Source organism: Dendrobates tinctorius, unplaced genomic scaffold (assembly GCF_039654945.1).
Source record: "Dendrobates tinctorius isolate UK_male_01 unplaced genomic scaffold, ASM3965494v1 ptg000032l, whole genome shotgun sequence".
NCBI classification, from domain to species: domain Eukaryota; kingdom Metazoa; phylum Chordata; class Amphibia; order Anura; family Dendrobatidae; genus Dendrobates; species Dendrobates tinctorius.
In genome coordinates, this window is record NW_027361700.1 from 16,184,139 (window position 1) to 16,203,310 (window position 19,172).

At 44.8% G+C, this 19,172-nt stretch overlaps 1 protein-coding gene across 2 annotated transcripts in view; it reads left to right on the plus strand.

Moving 5' to 3' along the window:
• SOCS7 (suppressor of cytokine signaling 7) overlaps nucleotides 1-12,047 on the plus strand; it is an 89,166-nt gene extending 77,119 nt beyond the window's left edge. For both annotated transcript variants that reach the window (XM_073572484.1, XM_073572486.1), the window contains 2 exons: nucleotides 7,898-8,055; nucleotides 10,520-12,047. In XM_073572484.1, coding sequence (XP_073428585.1) covers nucleotides 7,898-8,018 — 121 coding nt within the window. In that variant the 3' untranslated portion in view covers nucleotides 8,019-8,055; nucleotides 10,520-12,047. The remainder of the gene's footprint in view (nucleotides 1-7,897; nucleotides 8,056-10,519) is intronic.
• Nucleotides 12,048-19,172: the final 7,125 nt, after the last annotated feature.

Consider the following 19,172-nt stretch of genomic DNA (forward strand, 5'->3'; position numbering starts at 1 on the left):
GGATCCACAAGGATAACATCCCCATTTTTGCTTCCCCGCGCCAAATAGATTTGGGGAATTGGTCACATAATGACTTCTGACAAGCAGATCTCTCAGACTTCTCTCCCGTCTTGCCGTAAGCAGTGGGCGATCAGGAATCACACGTTTAAAAATTGGGTCTGTTTTGAGCACAGACCCTAATGCCTAGTTAGTATCTCCCGAATTGAGTTCCATTGGTTGTTATATGTTGCGATAAACGCAACGGTGGATCCTTAATGGCCTTGGATCGTTCTCCACAAAGTAACTGATCTCTCGAAATTCCTTTGGCATGATTATACCCCCGCTTGATAGTCCTACGATCCCGGAATCTGCTTTTAAGGTCACGAGCCTGTGCCTCAAAGATTTCATCCAGTGAACAAATCCTCTTCAGTCTTAAAAATTGGCCTATTGGAACAGATCATATAGTTGAGGACACATGCGCTGTTGTAGCGTGTAATAATGCATTAACGATGTTTCCTTCCGGAAAACATCGGTTTGAATTATACCTGTGTCATCAACAAAGATTTTAATATCCAAGAAATCAATCTCCTTCATGGCAATTATATGTGTTAATCTGATATTATAATTGTTCTGGTTAAGTTCACTGATGAAATCACGAAGCCCAGGCTCAGGACCCTGCCAAAAAATAAAAATTTCATCAATATAACAATACCAGCACTGCGCTTGGGCAGCGGCGCATGCCCCCTCCCCGAAAACCTCCCTCTCCCAAAAACCAAGAAAGAGGTTTGCATACGAGGACGCGCCCATCGCTGTGCCACATTGTTGTAAAAAGAGATGAGATCTAGTCTCCCGAGATAAATTTGCCCATGCGCTGCTTCCAATTACCAATTTCCTGAAGCCCACCGCAGGGATATCATAGGGAAAATGGACTCTGTTCACCGGTGCCCTTCTGAGATCCCAGACACTGCAACATCACCCCACTCGTTCACCGCCAGCCTTTTGATGCAGCGACCCTGCCTCCTGTGACCCCGCTCCACCACTGCCAGCTCCCGGTAATCTCACTTCGGATTATAAGACGCACTCCCATTTTCCTCCTAAACTGGGAGAAAAAAAAGTATGTCTTATATTCCAAAATAACGGTAATACATGGAAGAACCGATGTCCGCCAGATATACAAAATTATCATCTGCATATTAGGAGACTTTTTGTGTTAAATACCCTCAGATTATACCATTGATGTCCCGAATCTGCTGAATAGCCAAGGCCAATAGCCAATTGTGGATGAAATTTCACCCAAAAACTACAGCATAAAGTGACCTGTGGGACAGATATGCAATCCATAACATGTGGATTTCACTTTTTGCAGTGGAAATACTAAAATTTTGCAAGATTTAGTGTGAATTTTGCCGCAGCTGATTTTACAGCGAATGTCCCTCTGACGAAAGTCTGCTTTGGATCATTTTGTGTGCAGAATTCGAGGTTTGCTGCTCCATTTTTAAACAGGGATGTGGAAGGTCGGTAAGCTAAACCTGCGACTCAGACTCCTCAATTTCCCTTACACTGACTCCCACATATATTGCTTATATTTAAGTGAAAAATTTATTGTAGTACAATGTGAGCATCAGACATTTAATTTTTATGATGCAATAATCAATGTAATAATAATCTATGTAATAAACTATGCAAGTGGCAAAAAAAGTTTTCAACAAAAACATACTAAATAACATTTAGGCAGTCTATGAATTTGTTCTAAGAAATAGAATTGCCTCCATCAGATCCTCCTTCATAGATGACCTCAAATCTGACCTAATAATTTTAAGGCCAGAAAACAACCTATCTACACTAAGGCCGGTTTCACATTTGCGTTAAAGGCCGCAGCGTCGGCCTGCGCACGGCCGCCGCTAAGCCCCGCCGCGCCTCTGACGGTAGCTCCGCCTCCGGGCGCATGACGCTGCATGCGTCATGCGTCCCCTATCTTTATCACTGGGGACGCAGGCCGTGCGAAGTATGCGTTTTGACGGTGCGCCGATCAGCGCCAAACGCAACCTGTTGCAATTTGGTTGCGCTCGGCGCACCGTCAAAAGGACGCAGGCGCCGCCAAACGCATACTGCGCACGGCCTGCGTCCTCAGTGATATAGGGGACGCATGCAGCGTCATGCGCCCGGAGGCGGAGCTACCGGCAGAGGCGCAGAAGGGGGCGGGGCTTAGCGGCGACCGTGCGCAGGGCCGACGCTGCGGCCTTTAACGCGAATATGAAACTGGCCTAACTTGGGTTGGAGGCAAAGCCGTAACCACATGGGCAACATCTCTAACAATTTCCAAGTTTAAAGGAATTGCCTCATTTACAGTCAGTTTTGATGAACGGTTGAATTTTTCTATTTCTTCGAGAGCAAGTGAAACATTTTGCTGAAATATGGTCAATCTGCTTGCTATAGGAGACGGAGTGAAATCTTTTTCCTTGCGGCAACGCTTTGCCTGCTCCATGGCATCCAAATACTTGTCAAAGTCAAATGCCTCATCTGATGAGGATAAAGATATGGCAGCAGTAGCACTGTCAGGACCCAAGTCCTCTTGCGCCTGGCAGTCCTCCTGTAGGCCACTCATCCTAACTGCTACCTCAGTCTGAGCTTCTTTTCCTTTAGTAAGCCGTTGATCATCAAGCAGTATACGATGACTTGGGTCCACATAAGCAGCTGCCAGAAAAATTTAATTTTCCAATAGCTGTGTCTCTCTCCGTTTCATTAAAGCAGAAATGCTATCTGCGATTAAATCTCCTCTTTGGGACAGGCAAAATAGCAAGTTCTTCCACTCCCTTATGAAAATGCCAGGAGTTAAATCCTCAGCTTGTAATTTTTTAGTCACGGTAAATAGGTGATTAAGCAATTCCTTCAATTCAGCCACCTGTGTCCATTGACCTTCATTTAGGGTTACCTGAGGGTTCGTCATATCTTTAAGAAACGGTTTTTAGTTCAATCAATCGCTCAATCATTAAATAAGTGCTGCCCCACCGAGTGGCTTGATCGACAATTGCCCCTTTCCCAGCACGTCTCTTCAAGATGGAATCAATTTTAGGGGTTCTGTCGGCAATAACCAATTTCCTCACTTTTCTAATCAGATTTCCAGCATGTCCCTCTTGCAGACTATAGGCCCCGTCACACACAACGATATCACCAGCGAGATTGCTGATTTTGTGACGCCACAGCGATCTCACCAGCGATATCTCTGTGTGTGACATGGATCAGCGACTGGCCCCCCTGCCGGGTATCGCTGATCGCGCTCTATTGTCCTGGGCCATTTTTTGATCGTTGGTCTCCCGCTGGCCAGCGCGCATCGCTGCGTGTGGCAGCGAGAGACCAGCGATCGGCGCTGCTGGTTTCCAAGGTAAACAGCGGGTAACTAGAGCTGCGCGGCTCTTGGATACCCGCTGTTTACATTGGAAACCAGCAGCGCCGATCGCTGGTCCTGATCGCTGGAGAGTCTGTCTATGTGACCGCTCACTAGCGATCTGCTAACGATGTCCCAGCGATCCCATCCATGTCGTATAGTTGGTGGGATCGCAGAGACATTGATACGTGTAACGGGGCCTTATCTCTTATTGCCAGCTGCAGCGTGTGCACAACACAGCGCATGTGATGAATAGGAAAGTGTTTTGAAGCAGCTTCAACAAGATCATCTATTTCTACAGTATAATTTTGCTACAACTTCTGTTGTAATATCTGTTTGCTCCTCAGTTACATGAACAGCACTGTGGCCTTCCATCTCAAACATACTGAATCCTAAATTTTCTTCTAGCTGTTGTTCATTACTCTCATTCATCAGTTTAATTGCACCTATCATGTTAGAAGCATTGTCCGTTACAATAGCAAGAACCTGTTCTTGTGAATGTAGCCTTAGATCAGGAATAGAACAGCCATTTATGGGACATTTCATAACTTTCCCAAATTCCTATGAAAAAATATTCTGCATTGAACTACTGTACCCAATTTATTAAATATTTTAGGAGTCAATCCATTTTATACCAACTCCGGCTTCACCAAAATGAGCACCGACTCTACAGCCCTGTTTTTAAATGTGTAATTTCTCATATTTTGCAGCTCTCACTATGCATTTCAAGGGGTAAAATATGCTTGACTCTCCCACTACTAGTATTATCACAATTATTTTTTTTTTTTTTTTTTTTTTACATAATATCAAGTAATTTTTTTTGTTTTCCCTTAAAATGTTTCTTCTTTTTGTTAAAGATTTTAGAGCCTTTTTGGCTCCTTCTTGTATTTTAGAATGGATTTTATTGCAACATGTGGTCACTTGGATTTCATCGCATGTTCAGAATTCTTTCAGAATTGTATAGAAATAGTCATTTAGAGATCATGAGGATAAGATCACATGACAATGACTGGTTCAGTGTGACCAGCAAACAGTGTGATCTACTCTTGACCTAATGTACATCAGCCTGGTTTAAGAACCGGTGATCATTCTCAGTATGCAAGACTATAGTGCCAGGTTTCTACAGAAATAATTTTTTTTTTTTTAACCCATGATTTGCCTGAAAGAAATTCTTTCTATAGTCACTGTATATATGGGCAAAATCCCCTCACTTTTATAGGGGAAATGGTTTTTAATAAGTGTTAAATAAAAAGAATCACTTCATATGTAGTTATTAATATGGAAGTCCCCATAATGGAGAATATAATTAATACATTTTGCAAAATTGTCTGTATAAAGTGTGTGTTGTTTCAGAAAATGAAGTATTTCTCCCAGAAAATTATTGCAGTTACACATGTTTTATTATACACATGTTTGTTTCATTTGTGTGTGTGTTGGAACAACATAAAAAAAGGGAAAAAGAAGAAATTTGGACTTAATTTCACACAGCCCGAAGAATGGGTTGGCAAAATTGTTGGCACCCTCAACTTAACATTTAGTTGCAGTAATTTATTCCAAAGGTTGTGCAATCAATCGCTTTCTATAACCATTAACAAGCTTCTTAAACTTCTCAACTGAAATTTTGTACCACTCTTCTTTTGCAAACTGTTCCAGGTCTCTCACATTTGAAGGGTGCCTTCTCCCAATGCAATTTTAAGATCTTTCCACAGGTGTTCCATGGGATTTAGATCCAAACTCATTGCTGGACACTTCAGAACTCTCCAGCACTTTGTTTCCATTCATCTCTTAGGTACTTCTTGAAATATCTTTAGGGTCATTGTCCTGTTAGAAGACCCATGACCTATTAAGCAAACCCAGCTTTCTGACAACGGGCACTACATTGCGACCCAAAATCCATTGGTAATCTTCAGATTTCATGATGCTTTGCAAATACTGAAGGCACCCAGTGCCAGAGGCAGCAAAACAGACCCAAAACATCTTTGAACCTCCGCCATATTTGACTGTAGGTACTGTTTTTTTTTGTTTTTGTTTTTTTATTTCTTTTAAAGCTTCATTCTGTTATGATGAAAGGTAGAATGATGTGTTTTACCAAAAAGCTCTATCTTGGTGTGATCTGTCCATTAGACGCATTCACAGAAGGATTCTTGCTTAATCAAAAAATCTTGGCAATCTGCAGTCTAGCGTTGTCTGTAAGCAGTGAGGGTCGGGTTTCCTACTATAGCAATTTCATACAAATGTCAATGTATAATTCGTGCTGACACTGATCCACCCTGAGTCTGAAGGACAGCTTGAATTTTTTTGTAACCTTATTGAGGCTGCTTATTTACTATCTGAGCTTTCTTTAATCAATTTTTCTCTGCCGTCCATGTACAGGAAGATTTGCTACAGTACCGTGGGTTATAAACTCTTCAAGGTCTCTGGAAATGGACTTGTAACCTTGAGATTGTTGATATTTTTCAACATTTTTTTGGTTCTCAGACAGTTCTCTTCTCACTCCATGCTTAGAGAAGGAGGCACACACACACACACACACACACACCAAAGATTGCGTCAGCTTCTTTTTATCTGGTTTCAGGTGTGATTTATTGCCACACCTGTTACTTGCCACAGGTAAGTTTGAACGAGCATCACGTGCTTGAAACAAAGTTGTTTTTAGCGTTTTGTGTGAAATTATGCCCAATTTGCCTTTTCGTCTGTTTTTTTTTTTTGTTCCAATAAACGCAAAAGAAATTAAACGTGTAATTGCAATAATTTTCTGGGGGATATTTCATTTTCTAGAACCATTTTAAGGCTGCTAAACACTTTCGGCATGTGTGTAAAATATATATAAGCCCTGCTAAATGCAGAATACATCGATGCATGACAAAATCCCTGCCTGTCGTCTTTTCCCTACTACTGTTCAGATCAGTGTTATGTAAATACAATTCTCCATCCTATGTAATTATCATTTCCAGCATCAACACTAATTATTAGTCACAGCCAGGCAGAGCCCCTGCTAAGTGCTGTTTATGTTGCTCTGGGAGGTCTGGGGGCTGTGCTGTTGTCTGCTGCTGTCTGGCAGCTTGTTCACCCCTTGTCAGATCATAAACAACATTGCTAATGCTCATGTGTGCTGCTGTGTGACCCACATTATAGAATGGGAGGCTATGGACTTCTGAATACAGACACCACTTACTCTTTACCACTCGCAGATCTTGGCACGGTTAAGTGACACTGACTTTCTGCCCAGATTCATTTTCTTTTTTTTTCTTTTTTTTTGTTGTGCAAAAAATGTGACATGTCTAAGGCTGTTATGACTGCACATGATTATAAAGTATTTTTCCCTAAAATCAATGTCGCTAGTAAACATTTTTGACCAATACCTGCGTTTTGGACAGATAGTATGCTCATCTCTTTATTTACCACTGCATAGATGCCCAACTTCTGAGTAGCAGGAAGATTTTAGGAGTCAGTTGTCTCCAACTTTTGGCTTGCGTCACGTAGTCTGTGACTTCCAGGGTATGCCGTGAGTTGTACCACTACACCATCCGAAGAGTCACTGCTTCGTACTAATGCTTTTGTACTATTACTTTTCCAAAAATAAATCTAATGTAGTCACAATTTAATTGAATATTAAGATTATGTTGGGTGGTCTGAGAATAGAAATTCGGGGATGAGCTGCAATGCCAGAGCGCAGTCTGTGAGCAATAGCTAAAATGTTTTCAAAAACTAAATCCTAGGCTGCCCCTTTAATATTATGATGAAAGGCTCAAATATGTAAATTTATTTAAAAAAAAACTGAGTTTTTAGGTTATACATTTTTGGAGTTTGGAATATCCCTTTATCATCTAGTAGATAATTAGTTTGGTGTGAGTTCCACCGATTGCCAGAATGTGTATCTTTCATGCCTGGCTCACACTTGGCCTTAAGACCATAGTCCGGAGACATTGAATGCACCCTGCCTGTCCATTCATTTTCTGTGTACGAGAGTGCAGACGTAGCCGAGTTCAGCACTGTGAACGTCATCTGTGCCAAAGATGATGATGGAGCAACAGGGCACATGATTGGCTGCTTGTCTCAGATCTTCTGGGTCATGGTCTTGTGGCCAGTGGAGAAAGGATGGCAGACCTGTCGGGTTTTGGAAAATGGTTGGGTGCTAGCAGGAGCCTATACAGTTATATCAGTTTTTACTGATAGTTGTCGTTTTTGGAGATTGGAACATATATATATATTTATTGGTGTACACTTGTTTAGGTAATGGCCCATAGATATCACCTTCTTGCTTAATCCTAAAGTACAAACAACCTTGATTACTACTGTAAAGAATGTGGTTATTATGTTCGCTGACTTCCCCATTAAGATTTCATTGCTTGTTCTTGTATTGCGTATACAAGAATATGGAATGTTTTACAGGCGCATTTGTGCTTTTATTGTGTTTTTAGTAGTCATAACAGCCCTTATAAAATAGTTTAAATGTCTCCACCCTAGTTACTTAGCAAACTAGGATATTGTGGAAATGTTATTTTACAAGCCGTCTTCCCATTTCTTCTTCAGGCCTCTCATCTCATACCTGCGCAAGTTCTACTACTATGATCCACAAGAGGAAATATACCTGTGTTTAAAGGAGTCCCGTCTTGTTCCCAAAATGGAGTCTGGGACAGAGAGCTCCACGTAGCAAGGCTTCTACATGTAACTTATTGTGTTAGACCCAGGTAATTAAGAGAATTTTCATTGTAGCTTGAAGAGTATTAAACATTTCTTTTTACTTTTAAAGTCGTTTTTCTGATACATGGTTTTCTCCTAGACAACCCAACTCTGTGTGTTCTACTAGGACATATAAAAGTCATATAGGTAGTTTGTTGCTCGGCATGTACACCTCCACACCCCCTGTCAACTCTATTTCATCCGAAAGCTGCTATAAAATGCTAATAAGGTCTGATGAGGCTTCTGATAGTCAAGGAAAGCTGGATCCACACTGATGGACTTTGTTACGGTGATATGCATGTAACCCTTTTCCCAACCTCTGTCATGTGATTGCTGTCAAGTGTACATTTGTGTGAACCGGCTCCATAAATGGCAAATGCCAGTTGTATTATACAGTCAGGCATCTTCCTCCATCAGCAGCGATTGGCGCTGTCTCTAATCACTTTTTTGTTTAAAGGGAGCTTGTCACCCAAAAAAAAAACCGCTGTTAACATGCAGATATTGGGTTAATCTGCAGGTTAATATTACTAACCGGTCCAGCACTCAAAACTTACCCGAACTCTGCGGGGAGAAAGGGAACTTTATTCACCCTGGCAGTCACGAGGGTGGTGCCGGTGCTGGTTCAGTCACCTTCTGAGTATAGCGAGAGGCAGCTGTAACCTTGCCCCTAGCCCCAACTGTCAGTCAGGACCGGGGACACGGTTAGAGTTGCTGCTCTATATACTCGGAGTGTGACTGAATTGGAGGTTCCCCAGTCATTTATTCCCCGCAGGATTTGGCAAAGGCTAAAACGCTAATAAACCTGCAGATTAACCCCCATATCTGCAGATTAATAGAGTTTTTCTGGTGACCAGTTCCCTTTTAAGTGCTTCAAAGCCGCTGTTAATTTCTGACCACAGCATTTAAGTTTTGTAATCAAGGAATGGCAGATCCCGCTCCAACTTCATAAGAGATTTCCAATACATATGGCATTATCAAAGTATTGTAGTATATAGTACAAGTCATAAAACGATCGCACTGTCAAGTCCCTAAGGGGACTAAAAAGTAAATAATCGTAATAAAAAAACACCTACAATTTTAAATCTCCCCCTTTTCTGACATTGAAAATAAAGAACTGGCAAAATGTTTTTATTTTTTATCTATGCATCTGTAAAATGAATTGACCTATATGGCAATCTGTGTAAAGGTAAAAGAAAAAAAAAAATATCGTAGTTTTCAGACAATAAGATGCACCTAGGTTTTAGAGGCGGAAATTAGAAAAAAAACAACTTGTGGTCAATTCTGTATCTATCCTCTATCCTGGTAGGCATGGCCCCCACCAGAAAAACATTAAAACAAATATATAAATAAATTAAACCATTATACTTGCCTTACTGTGCTCCCTCGCAGCATTTTGTTCTGATGCCTACAGCTAATTTATGCTTGTAAACAGGGCATGGCAGTAATGTTATGCGTTGCTTACAAGCTGAGGACAGCTGCCAGAATACTCACTGCTCTTCACGCCAGGAATGTGCGCAGAGGGCAGTGAGTATTCATTGCTCTTTGATAGCGAGCACAGTGTTAGCCGCAGCATCCGGGCATTCACATGTGCCCGCTGCAAAAGTGAATGAATAATCACTGCATTCCACGCCCATGAGAGCCATTTATGCTTGTAAACAGGGCGTGGCAGTAATGTTATGCGTTGCTTACAAGCTGAGGACAGCTGCCAGAATACTCACTGCTCTTCACGCCGGGAATGTGCGCAGAGGGCAGTGAGTATTCATTGCTCTTTGATAGCGAGCACAGTGTTAGCCGCAGCAGCCGGGCATTCATGTGTGCCCGCTACTAAAGTGAATGAATAATCACTGCATTCCACGCCCATGAGAGCCAGCTGCTGCGGCTAACAGTGTTTCCTCCATTAAAGAGAAATGGGCTTGGAATGCAGTGAATATTCATTTCTCTTTAGCAGGAGGCACAGGAGTTAGCCGCAACCGCCAGCTCCTGCTTCCTGTGACCCGCTGCTCCGCCTCTGATGCTCCCCCACCTCCCCAAAACAGCCAGAGACGGACGGTACATTCAGACAATAAGACGCACCTCCCATTTTCCTCCACATCTTTGGAGGGGAAAAGTGCGTCTTATAGTCTGAAAAAAATACGGTAATCAAACTGGCAGAATTGCCATACTTTAGTCACTGCTCCTATCTCTAAAAAAATAAAATGCATTAAGAAGAAATCCAAATGTATGTTCCCTTAAAAGGCAGCAATAAACACGACAGCTCGCAGCATAAAAAAGCAAGCCCTTATTCAGCTTAATTGAAGGGATAATCTAATAGTTGTGGAGCTCAGAAAGTGGCACAAACCAAATATTTTTGTTCTTTTACAAGGTTGTGAATTATTATTTTAAACTATTAAAATATTTAATAGCATTTTATTTCTTGTAATGTTATAGGCTGACTTTTCACACCAGACTAATGTTCACCATATCTCTTGGTAGGAAGCGTGCTGGTATGAGTACACTGGACCCCACCCCAGGGGATGGAGGAATATGACTGGGGGGACGAACCTTCAGAGGACCACGTCTAAGTCTCCCTCTACATTGCCCCCTGTAAAGACTAAGGGGTGATACTTGGACTTGGGTGTCACATTGCCAGCACCCTGATGTACCCCCCTGATCTCCAAGAGCCCCCACTGGAATGTAAGATGCTGGTCAGCATTCTGTCAGCATCCTTACTATGTTACAGTATTGTATTTTGATGATTTCATTGTAATGAAAGTGAACAACAGGGTTTCTTACCCACCATAGCTACTGAACAACTGGATGTCATGGATTGTCTTCAGGGTTTCCTGTGTGAGCTCCACTTGATACTCATTTACAATACTAGGGGGTTTCTTTCCTCCAACAAAATGGACATTAATTTATTTTATTAGTGAAGGTCCACGGAGACCGTGCATCTCATGAACAGAACTGGAAGTCTTCTTGGTCCATTTTCATATGGTGGACAGACTACTACTAATGACCGCCTTGCCCTCCACCTACTGGAGGGAGGACGCATCTGAGTTTTACTACTGATGGGAAAGAGAAATTCTCCGTAGTGCTGAATGTCCTTCCGTCCTGTCATGTGGCTTCTCACATTTTGATCTCTCAGTGCAGGTCTTTATAACACTGGATAAAGGTTACCACTGGAGATAATACATTAATCTCTAACAGCATGGTTATGGCTGTCCTATACATGGGTCAAATATTCCGGTAATTCTTGCACCCGTGGTGAGTGCCAGCTGGCTGCTGCAGCCAACTTATGAGCCCACACAGAGTTGATTGTGGAACCACAATTGTTTAGCCTTTTTTATTTTATTTTTGTATTTATCCTGAGGGGTAAGGATTTATTTCTTCTTTTGTTGCCCTTAAAAGGGAAAAAATGTAAATTTAAACTCATGGAGTAAAGTGAAAATTATCTCCAGCACAACCTTAAAACCCCCCTTCCCTTCCTTTCCTTAAATTCAACGAATTTTGTGTATATTTTTGTTTCTGCGCTTAATTTATTGAAAATAGTTTGTGTAATTTATTTTATTGTCTTTCTTCCTTGTTGGATTTTAATATATGGAAACTGCTGCAAAACTGGCCATGCGTGCATATTTGGGATGTCAGAAAAAAAAATCAGTTGAAGGTGTCCTTCCCAGCCCTGTTTGTATATACTGTGTTATAGGCATGAGAGGGACACATTCTTTCCGGTTTAATTTTTATTTTTTAAGCATATATTTTTGAATCTCCCCTCCCCCAAGAATGATTTCTTTGTAGACGTTGAATAGAAGATAACTGCAAAAATTGTTTTGTGTTAGTGATGAGTCTTTCTATTATTATGTCTCTCCCGTCCTCTGCCCACCCCAAGACATTAAAGCTTTCACCTATGTCTTGATTTAAATTCCTGTCTCTAATTATAATTGACTTTTTTTTTCCTGCCATGTTAATTACTTAAAGACGGGAGGAGAGTGGGTTTAAAATAAACAATTTAGATATAACTCCATTCCCTTGTGTGATTGTTGTCTGCGTTACTGTTATAACGTGTAGGCGCTGGATCCTTGGTTATCATGGCTTTGTCCTCTAATACACAAGTACTTACATATGTCATATCCAATACAGACTTGTAAGCCCTCTTAACATGGACCTATCACCTCTGCGAAGAACACAGAAAATGAGCCTTTTCTCATAAACTTGTCATTAGCAAATCAGATTTCCCTCAGTATTTGAGAGATGTGGATTTACTGCCTCACCAGATTTTGCAGTCACTTTATTAGCAAGTCTTCTCAACAGTGAGATTCTGCACAGCATTAGTATAGCCAATGTAGCCTTCAGGCAAATCCAGTCAGACTTTAAGGTGAACCAATTAAATTGCCTGTGTTGTCGATATTTTTGGCCAGTGGAATACGAAGGGAGAAAAGACTCGCTTATCTTCCTCTATCAGTGGACAATTTTCAACATTTTGCCGAGTTCGATTTTTCTGCTAATGTAGACTAAAATAGGCATGTTGATTTCAAAACAGCGGTTGTTTTTCTTCTATCATCAGATTTTTTTCTCTACAGCTTCTTTATCTCAATTACTCTAGTGCCCTCCTACTGGCAGAAAGTGAACCGCCCTCGAGTGTGGAGGACGACCATGGAAACCGGCAACAAGTTTTTTGTCTCAGCTATTCAGTTACTTGAGACAGTGCGGCGCGCAGTTGTGTACTGCTCTGTGTAGTGAAACGTATTCCAATAGTCTGTATAAAAGGGGTTAGCAGAAATTAATTTTTTTTATTTGCCAACTTTATTTCCTTTCTTTCAGATCATGTCTGTCTCTATTTCTTGTTGTAAGTGCATAAACAATTCCTTTTGTTATATTTGTGGCAGTTTCACCATTTTCAGTCAAAGGACAAACATCAGCACATTTGCCATTCCAAGCCTATTTTGTATATTTCAAAGTAAAACTTGGTGATCAAGATAAGTCTTCAGCCCCTTACATGGTGTGCAAACAGTGTGCTGAGAGTTTACAGATGTGGACAAAGGGGAATACATAAGATTTTCCCTTCACCCATGACAGCACCACCTGAGAGAGGGATCCGCCCCGCCAGGACAGGAACCTACTGAGACATAAGGGGCGGCACCTCTCCCCCGCTTCAGTTGGGTTCCTGTCCTGGAAGGAACCCCACTGTCGGCGGTGCCTGTCATGGGTGAAGAAAAGAAAAGGAACCCAGCCCCGGCGCGGGAAGAACAGGTGTCTCACCTGTAGCGTCGGGTGTTGGACGCGCAGTCCCTGGGCCCTCCGGGGTTCCGGGTTCGTGTGGGCGCTGGTGGGATCCCCGGGGTCTGCGGGAAGCCCCCACCGCGCCGCCCTCCCCTCGCGTACGCCGCATCTCGATCCCCATAGCAGGGGAGAGACGCTGGCTTCTTCCGGCCGCTGACGTCAGCGGCGCGTTGGATGCTGGGTGCGCCGGCTGACGACAGAAAAAAGCGACGGTGTAATGGCGCCGGGTGCGACGCCGGCCGGCGGTCGCAGGGGGGAGGGAAGAGACACGCTCACCAGAGCGGAGGCGCATCATTTAAAAAGAGGAGGCAGCAGCAAACGGGCGGTGCAACATTTAGAGCAGGAACGTTCAGCGTCCCTGCCTCCCTCTCAGCCCTCTGGCAGAAAGCATGGAAGCCATTCAAGCAGCAGTCGCCCCAGCCGCAGGTCGGGGGACTCCTCAAGATCCAAAGAGCGCAGGTCACGTGCTCCGACGCAGCCTCCGAGTCCGGTACCCTTGATTTCGGGTGGTGAGTGATCTTCGTGAATGTTAGAATTATGTTAATAGGGGCTTCTGGTGTATGCTTCACCCTGTAGGAAAGGCCCAGAAAAGCAGGAAGCAAGAAGAACAATAGGGATTGTGCTATATGTAAATCTCCCCTAGCAAGAGATTGGCAAAAAGATCTCTGTGCTTCGTGCATTCAGCGGACTATGGCGGAGGAAACGCCTAGTTTCACAGCCAATCTGATATCTGCCCTAAGGTCAGAAATGGAAGGCTCAATTAAGTCCCTATTGAAAAAAGGGAAAAAAAAGCAGGAAGGATACCCCTAGTTCCCCCTCGGATTCCGCGTCAATGTCATCTCAAGCGGAAAAATCATCCTCCTCAGACAGTGACATGGGGGGTAAACCATGTTTCCCCGTAGAAGACACAGACGCCCTCCTAAAAGCCATTAGAACTACAATGGGCCTACAGGAAGAAAAGGCGGCTAAAACCCTAGAGGACGTCATGTTTGGGGGGCTTCAGGAGAGGAAAAAACGAACCTTTCCAGTAAACAAGAAAATCCAGGCACTTATTGAGAGAGTGGAAAAAGCCCGAAAAATCGGGGGCCCTTCCATCCACCTCTAAGAGACAATATCCCTTTGATCATAAGGATGCGGAGATATGGGACAAAATCCCCAAAATAGATGCAGCAGTGTCCAGGTCCTCCAAAAGGTCGGCCCTGCCCCTGGAAGACGCAGGGGTTCTTAGAGACCCGCTAGACAAGAAAGCGGACTCATATTTGAGGCACGCATGGGAAGCGACAGCAGGAGGACTAAAGCCGGCGATAGCGGGCACTTGCACGGCACGCTCCCTCATGATCTGGCTGCAGCAGTTAGAAGAAAAGCTGGCTTCAAGGGTCCCAAGGGAGAAAATCTTATTGGATATGTATCTCTTGCACGGGGCAGCAGCTTTTTTGGCCGATACCTCGGCGGATGACAGCCAGGGCAGCGTCACTATCAAATGCTGCTAGACGCGCGTTATGGCTTAAGGGCTGTCCGGGTGACCTTCAGTCCAAGGCCAAATTGTGCTCTCTCCCCTGCGATGGTCGATTCTTGTTCGGCAAGAACTTGGACGATATTCTGGAGAAAGCAGGCGATAAGAAAAAAGGCTTCCCCAGATTCCCTATGGATCAGAGGAGACAGCCCTTTCGGAGGGGGAGATTCAATAGGGGGCGTCCTCCCGCTGAGAGGAGAAGATGGGAGGATAAGAGAAAAAAAGAATCGGTGTTTGTTTGGTGGAGGCACCTCCACCTCAAAGAAGTCGCCACAGTGACGCCAGTATTCCAGTGGGGGGGAGATTGGCACTTTTTCCAGGCTTGGGAAAAGATCTCCTCCAATGCCTGGATCCTGACCATCCTAACAGAAGGCCTGAAAATACCCTTTATTCGTCAGCCAAAACCCGTGGTCGTCATCACACCCATCAGGAAGGTGACCGAAGAGCAGGTGGCTTTAGAAGCAGAGATCCTGAGCCTGATAGACAAGCGGGTACTCGCCGATGTACCACGCATACAGGAAGGAAAGGGGTTCTATTCACCCCTTTTTCTGATAAAAAAACAAAAACCAGATTAAACATTCAGGACAATCATAAATCTCAAACGGCTCAATCTATTGATAAGGAACCCAACCTTCAAGATGGAATCAGTAACTACGGCGGTGAAGCTGCTACATCAAGATTGCTTCATGGCCGTAGTCGATTTAAAGGATGCGTATTATCACATCCCTCCACCCAGATTACCAGAAATACTTGAGGGTAGCACTTTATATTCAAGGCATACTAAGGCACTTTCAGTTCAGGGCTCTTCCGTTTGGCATATCTATAGCCCTGAGAGTTTTCACCAAGGTCATAGCGGAAGTGACAGCCTTTCTCCGAATTCACGATACGGTCATAATACCATACCTGGACGATTTTCTTATAGTGGGCAGCTCAGAGGACCACTGTACAGCGCAGTTAACCCGGTTGATCAACACCTTGCAGGAATTAGGGTGGATAGTCAATTTCAAAAAATCAAAATTGCAACCCCTAAAAAAACAGACCTTCCTAGGATTTATACTAGACTCAGAAAGGCAAGAGTGTCTGCACTCAGAGTCCAAAATAGAGAAGGTGCAAAATCTGGCCTTGACGGGCCAAAACCAACCACGTATGACATTAAGAAGAGCAATGTCCCTGCTAGGTACCCTAACATCCTGTATTCCGGAGATCAGGTGGGCTCAGTTTCACACCCGGCAACTCCAGGGGGAGATACTAACAGCACAAAGATAGCTAAGAGGGAAGAAAACATAGAGGCAGATTTCCTGAGTCGCAATACCCTGAGGCAAGGGGAATGGGCGCTAAACCGGTCCATTTTTAAAAAAATAACTCCGCTTTGGGGGAAAACGGTGATAGACCTCTTTGCCAACAGGCAAACAGGTTCTGCTCTCTAAACCCGAGAGAAAAACCATGGGCAGTAGACTCGTTGCACATCCAGTGGAACTTCAGGCTGGCTTATGCGTTCCCCCCAGTGGCTCTGATCCCAACAGTTGTCAGAAAAATCAAACGATCAAGCCAGGGTGATTCTAATAGCTCCATTTTGGCCAAAAAGGCCCTGGTTTGCTCTGCTACGAAGGATGTCCCTCTCCGATCCATGGGTTCTGCCAGAAATCCCGGACCTACACTAGCTCAGGGTCCAATATTCCACGCTCAGGTCAAAGGATTCCATCTGACGGCTTGGAATTTGAAAGGTCGCTTTTAACGGATAGAGGGTTCTCCCCCGGGTTGGTGGCCACCCTGCTAAAGAGTAGGAAACCAGTGACGACTAACATCTACGGCAGAACATGGAATAAGTTCCTGCAGTTCTTAGGTAAGCCGTTAGGAAAAGAACCCCCGATTAATGCCATCCTGGAGTTCTTACAATCGGGGTTGCAGATGGGGTTAACAGTGAACACACTTAAAGTTCAGGTGTCTGCACTAGGGGCGCTCTACAACTGCAAATTGGCATCAAATAGGTGGGTAGCCAGATTTATTAAATCCTGCCATAGAGCTAGGCCTATCCCAATACCCCGGATAGCCCCCTGTGATTTAAACCTGGTGCTAGAAACCCTTACAAAAGACCCGTATGAGCCATTACATCAGCTACCCCTAAAGTTTCTGACCCTAAAAACGATCCTGTTAGTGGCCCTTACGTCAGCCCGCAGAATAAGCGACTTACAGGCTCTCTCAGTAAATCCACCTTATACGCAAGTCTTTCAGGATAGGGTAGTGTTAAGAACAGACCCCGCTTATCTGCCCAAAGTAGCATCAGATTTCCATCGGGGTCAGGAAATTGTCCTTCCATTTTTCTGCGAGAACCCAAAAAATCTAGGGAAGGAAAAATTCCATAGTCTGGATGTTAAGAGAGCTATCGTAGAATACATATCTGTCACTAGCCAGTGGAGGAGGTCCCAGTTCCTGTTCGTAGCTTTTCAGGGTGCCAGGAAAGGCTATGGGGTTTCAAAAGGGACTATTGCTAGATGGATTAGGGAGGCCATTAGTGTAGCCTACACAGCTAGTGGTATCCCGATTGCTGACGGCATCAAGGCTCATTCCACCAGAGCCGTGGCGACCTCCTGGGCTGAAAAAGCAGAGGTATCGATTGAACAGATTTGTAAGGCCGCTACCTGGGCCTCACCTTCAACCTTCTTTAAGCACTATAGGTTAAATCTATCCTCCTCTGCTGACTTAACCTTCGGTAGAAGGGTGCTGCAAGCGGTGGTCCCTCCCTAAGGTATTTCGAAGTCTCCAAAAATCTATCAGGTGGTGCTGTCATAGGTGAAGGGAAAACCACCATGGTTACTTACCGGTAGCCGTTTTTTCCGGAACCCATGACAGCACCCGTATATTCCCCCCTCTTTTTCACCGTATGGGTGTGCACAATTAGTAGGGTGTTTTTGAGTGTTGTGGTGTTGGATTAAACATGTAACTAACCGGGAAGTCCTCAGTGCTCTGTAACCCAACTGAAGCGGGGGAGAGGTGCTGCCCCTTATGTCAGTAGGTTCCTGTCCTGGCGGGGCAGATCCCTCTCTCAGGTGGTGCTGTCATGGGTTTCGGAAATACTGGCTACCGGTAAGTAACCATGGTGGTTTCTCTCTCACCCATGACAGCACCACGGAGAGAGGGGATCCGCCCATCCTGGACAGGAACCTACAGATTAAAAGGGCGGTACCTCCCCTCCGCCTTCAGTTGGGTTCCTGTCCCTGACGGGTGACCTACAGAACCAGCAGCTTACCAAAGAGGAGATCCAGGGCCGTCCTGTCTGAGGATTGACAGCGGGGAGGCCCATGTCATGGCGGGGTCGGTTCCTGAAGCCGCCACCGCTGCAGCCGACGGGCTCGACAGGGTGGGGTGGGGGGGAGGACCGAGCCGCCGCTCCGGAAAGGAGGCTGGGGCTGGTGGGGACCCAGGGCACGCGCAGGCCGCGCTATGGTACAGAGGTGTATCAATATGGCGCTGCCCCGGAAATTAAACGACTTCCGGGTCCCCACGGTCGGCGCATGCGCACGGCGCACTCCCCGGACAGAGCGGTGCAGCCTGGGAGAGGAGGTGACGTCACATGCCGGGAGATTCGAAAATGAAAGCGCTGAAAGTGCTCCTGGCTGGAAACGTCCCGGAAGTGGGGGACAGGGGAACAGCAGGAGCAGCAACCCAAGTAGGAGCCAGGCAGCAGCGACACTACCATCTTCGGCAAAAAAGAGCGGACAGGCGTGGTGACTGGTCTAGTAGCTACTCCACGCAGCACAGCAGATCGGCTGCAAGGAGCAGTCACCATCCTTGGATCAGCCCGTACGGGACCTGAATCCACCTCCCGAACTGGTACCTGCAACCGCGCATACCTGGTGAGTGACCTTCGAGAATGTTCACCATTGTAACAGACTTCTTTTCCCTTATCAGGGAAATAAGAAGGGGGAAAACAAAGAACGGGGTATGCCCCACTGGTAGCAGAGCCCTACCAATCTCATGAGATAAGAGGCTCTGTGAATCCCGCGGACCGAAGAGCTGTAATCAGTTCAGAGGTTGAGTACCCCTCTTTTCATCCCTGACATGGGGGGGAAAAAGTTAAAGGGAGGCACGCCATAGCGGATTCCCAGTCACATGTCTCGACGTCAGAGGAGATTACCTCACATACCTCGGACACCGGCTCATCATCCTCAGACGAGCAAACGGGAGGCCGTCATTGTTTTCCCATAGAGGAGGTAGACAACGCTGGTAAAGGCAGTAAGATCTACCATGGGGGTGGAAGACCCTCGCCCTGATAGGCCAGTCCAGGACATAATGTTGGGGGACTGGGCCAAAAGAAACGCAGGGTGTTCCTGCTAAACGAGAATGTACAGGGATAAA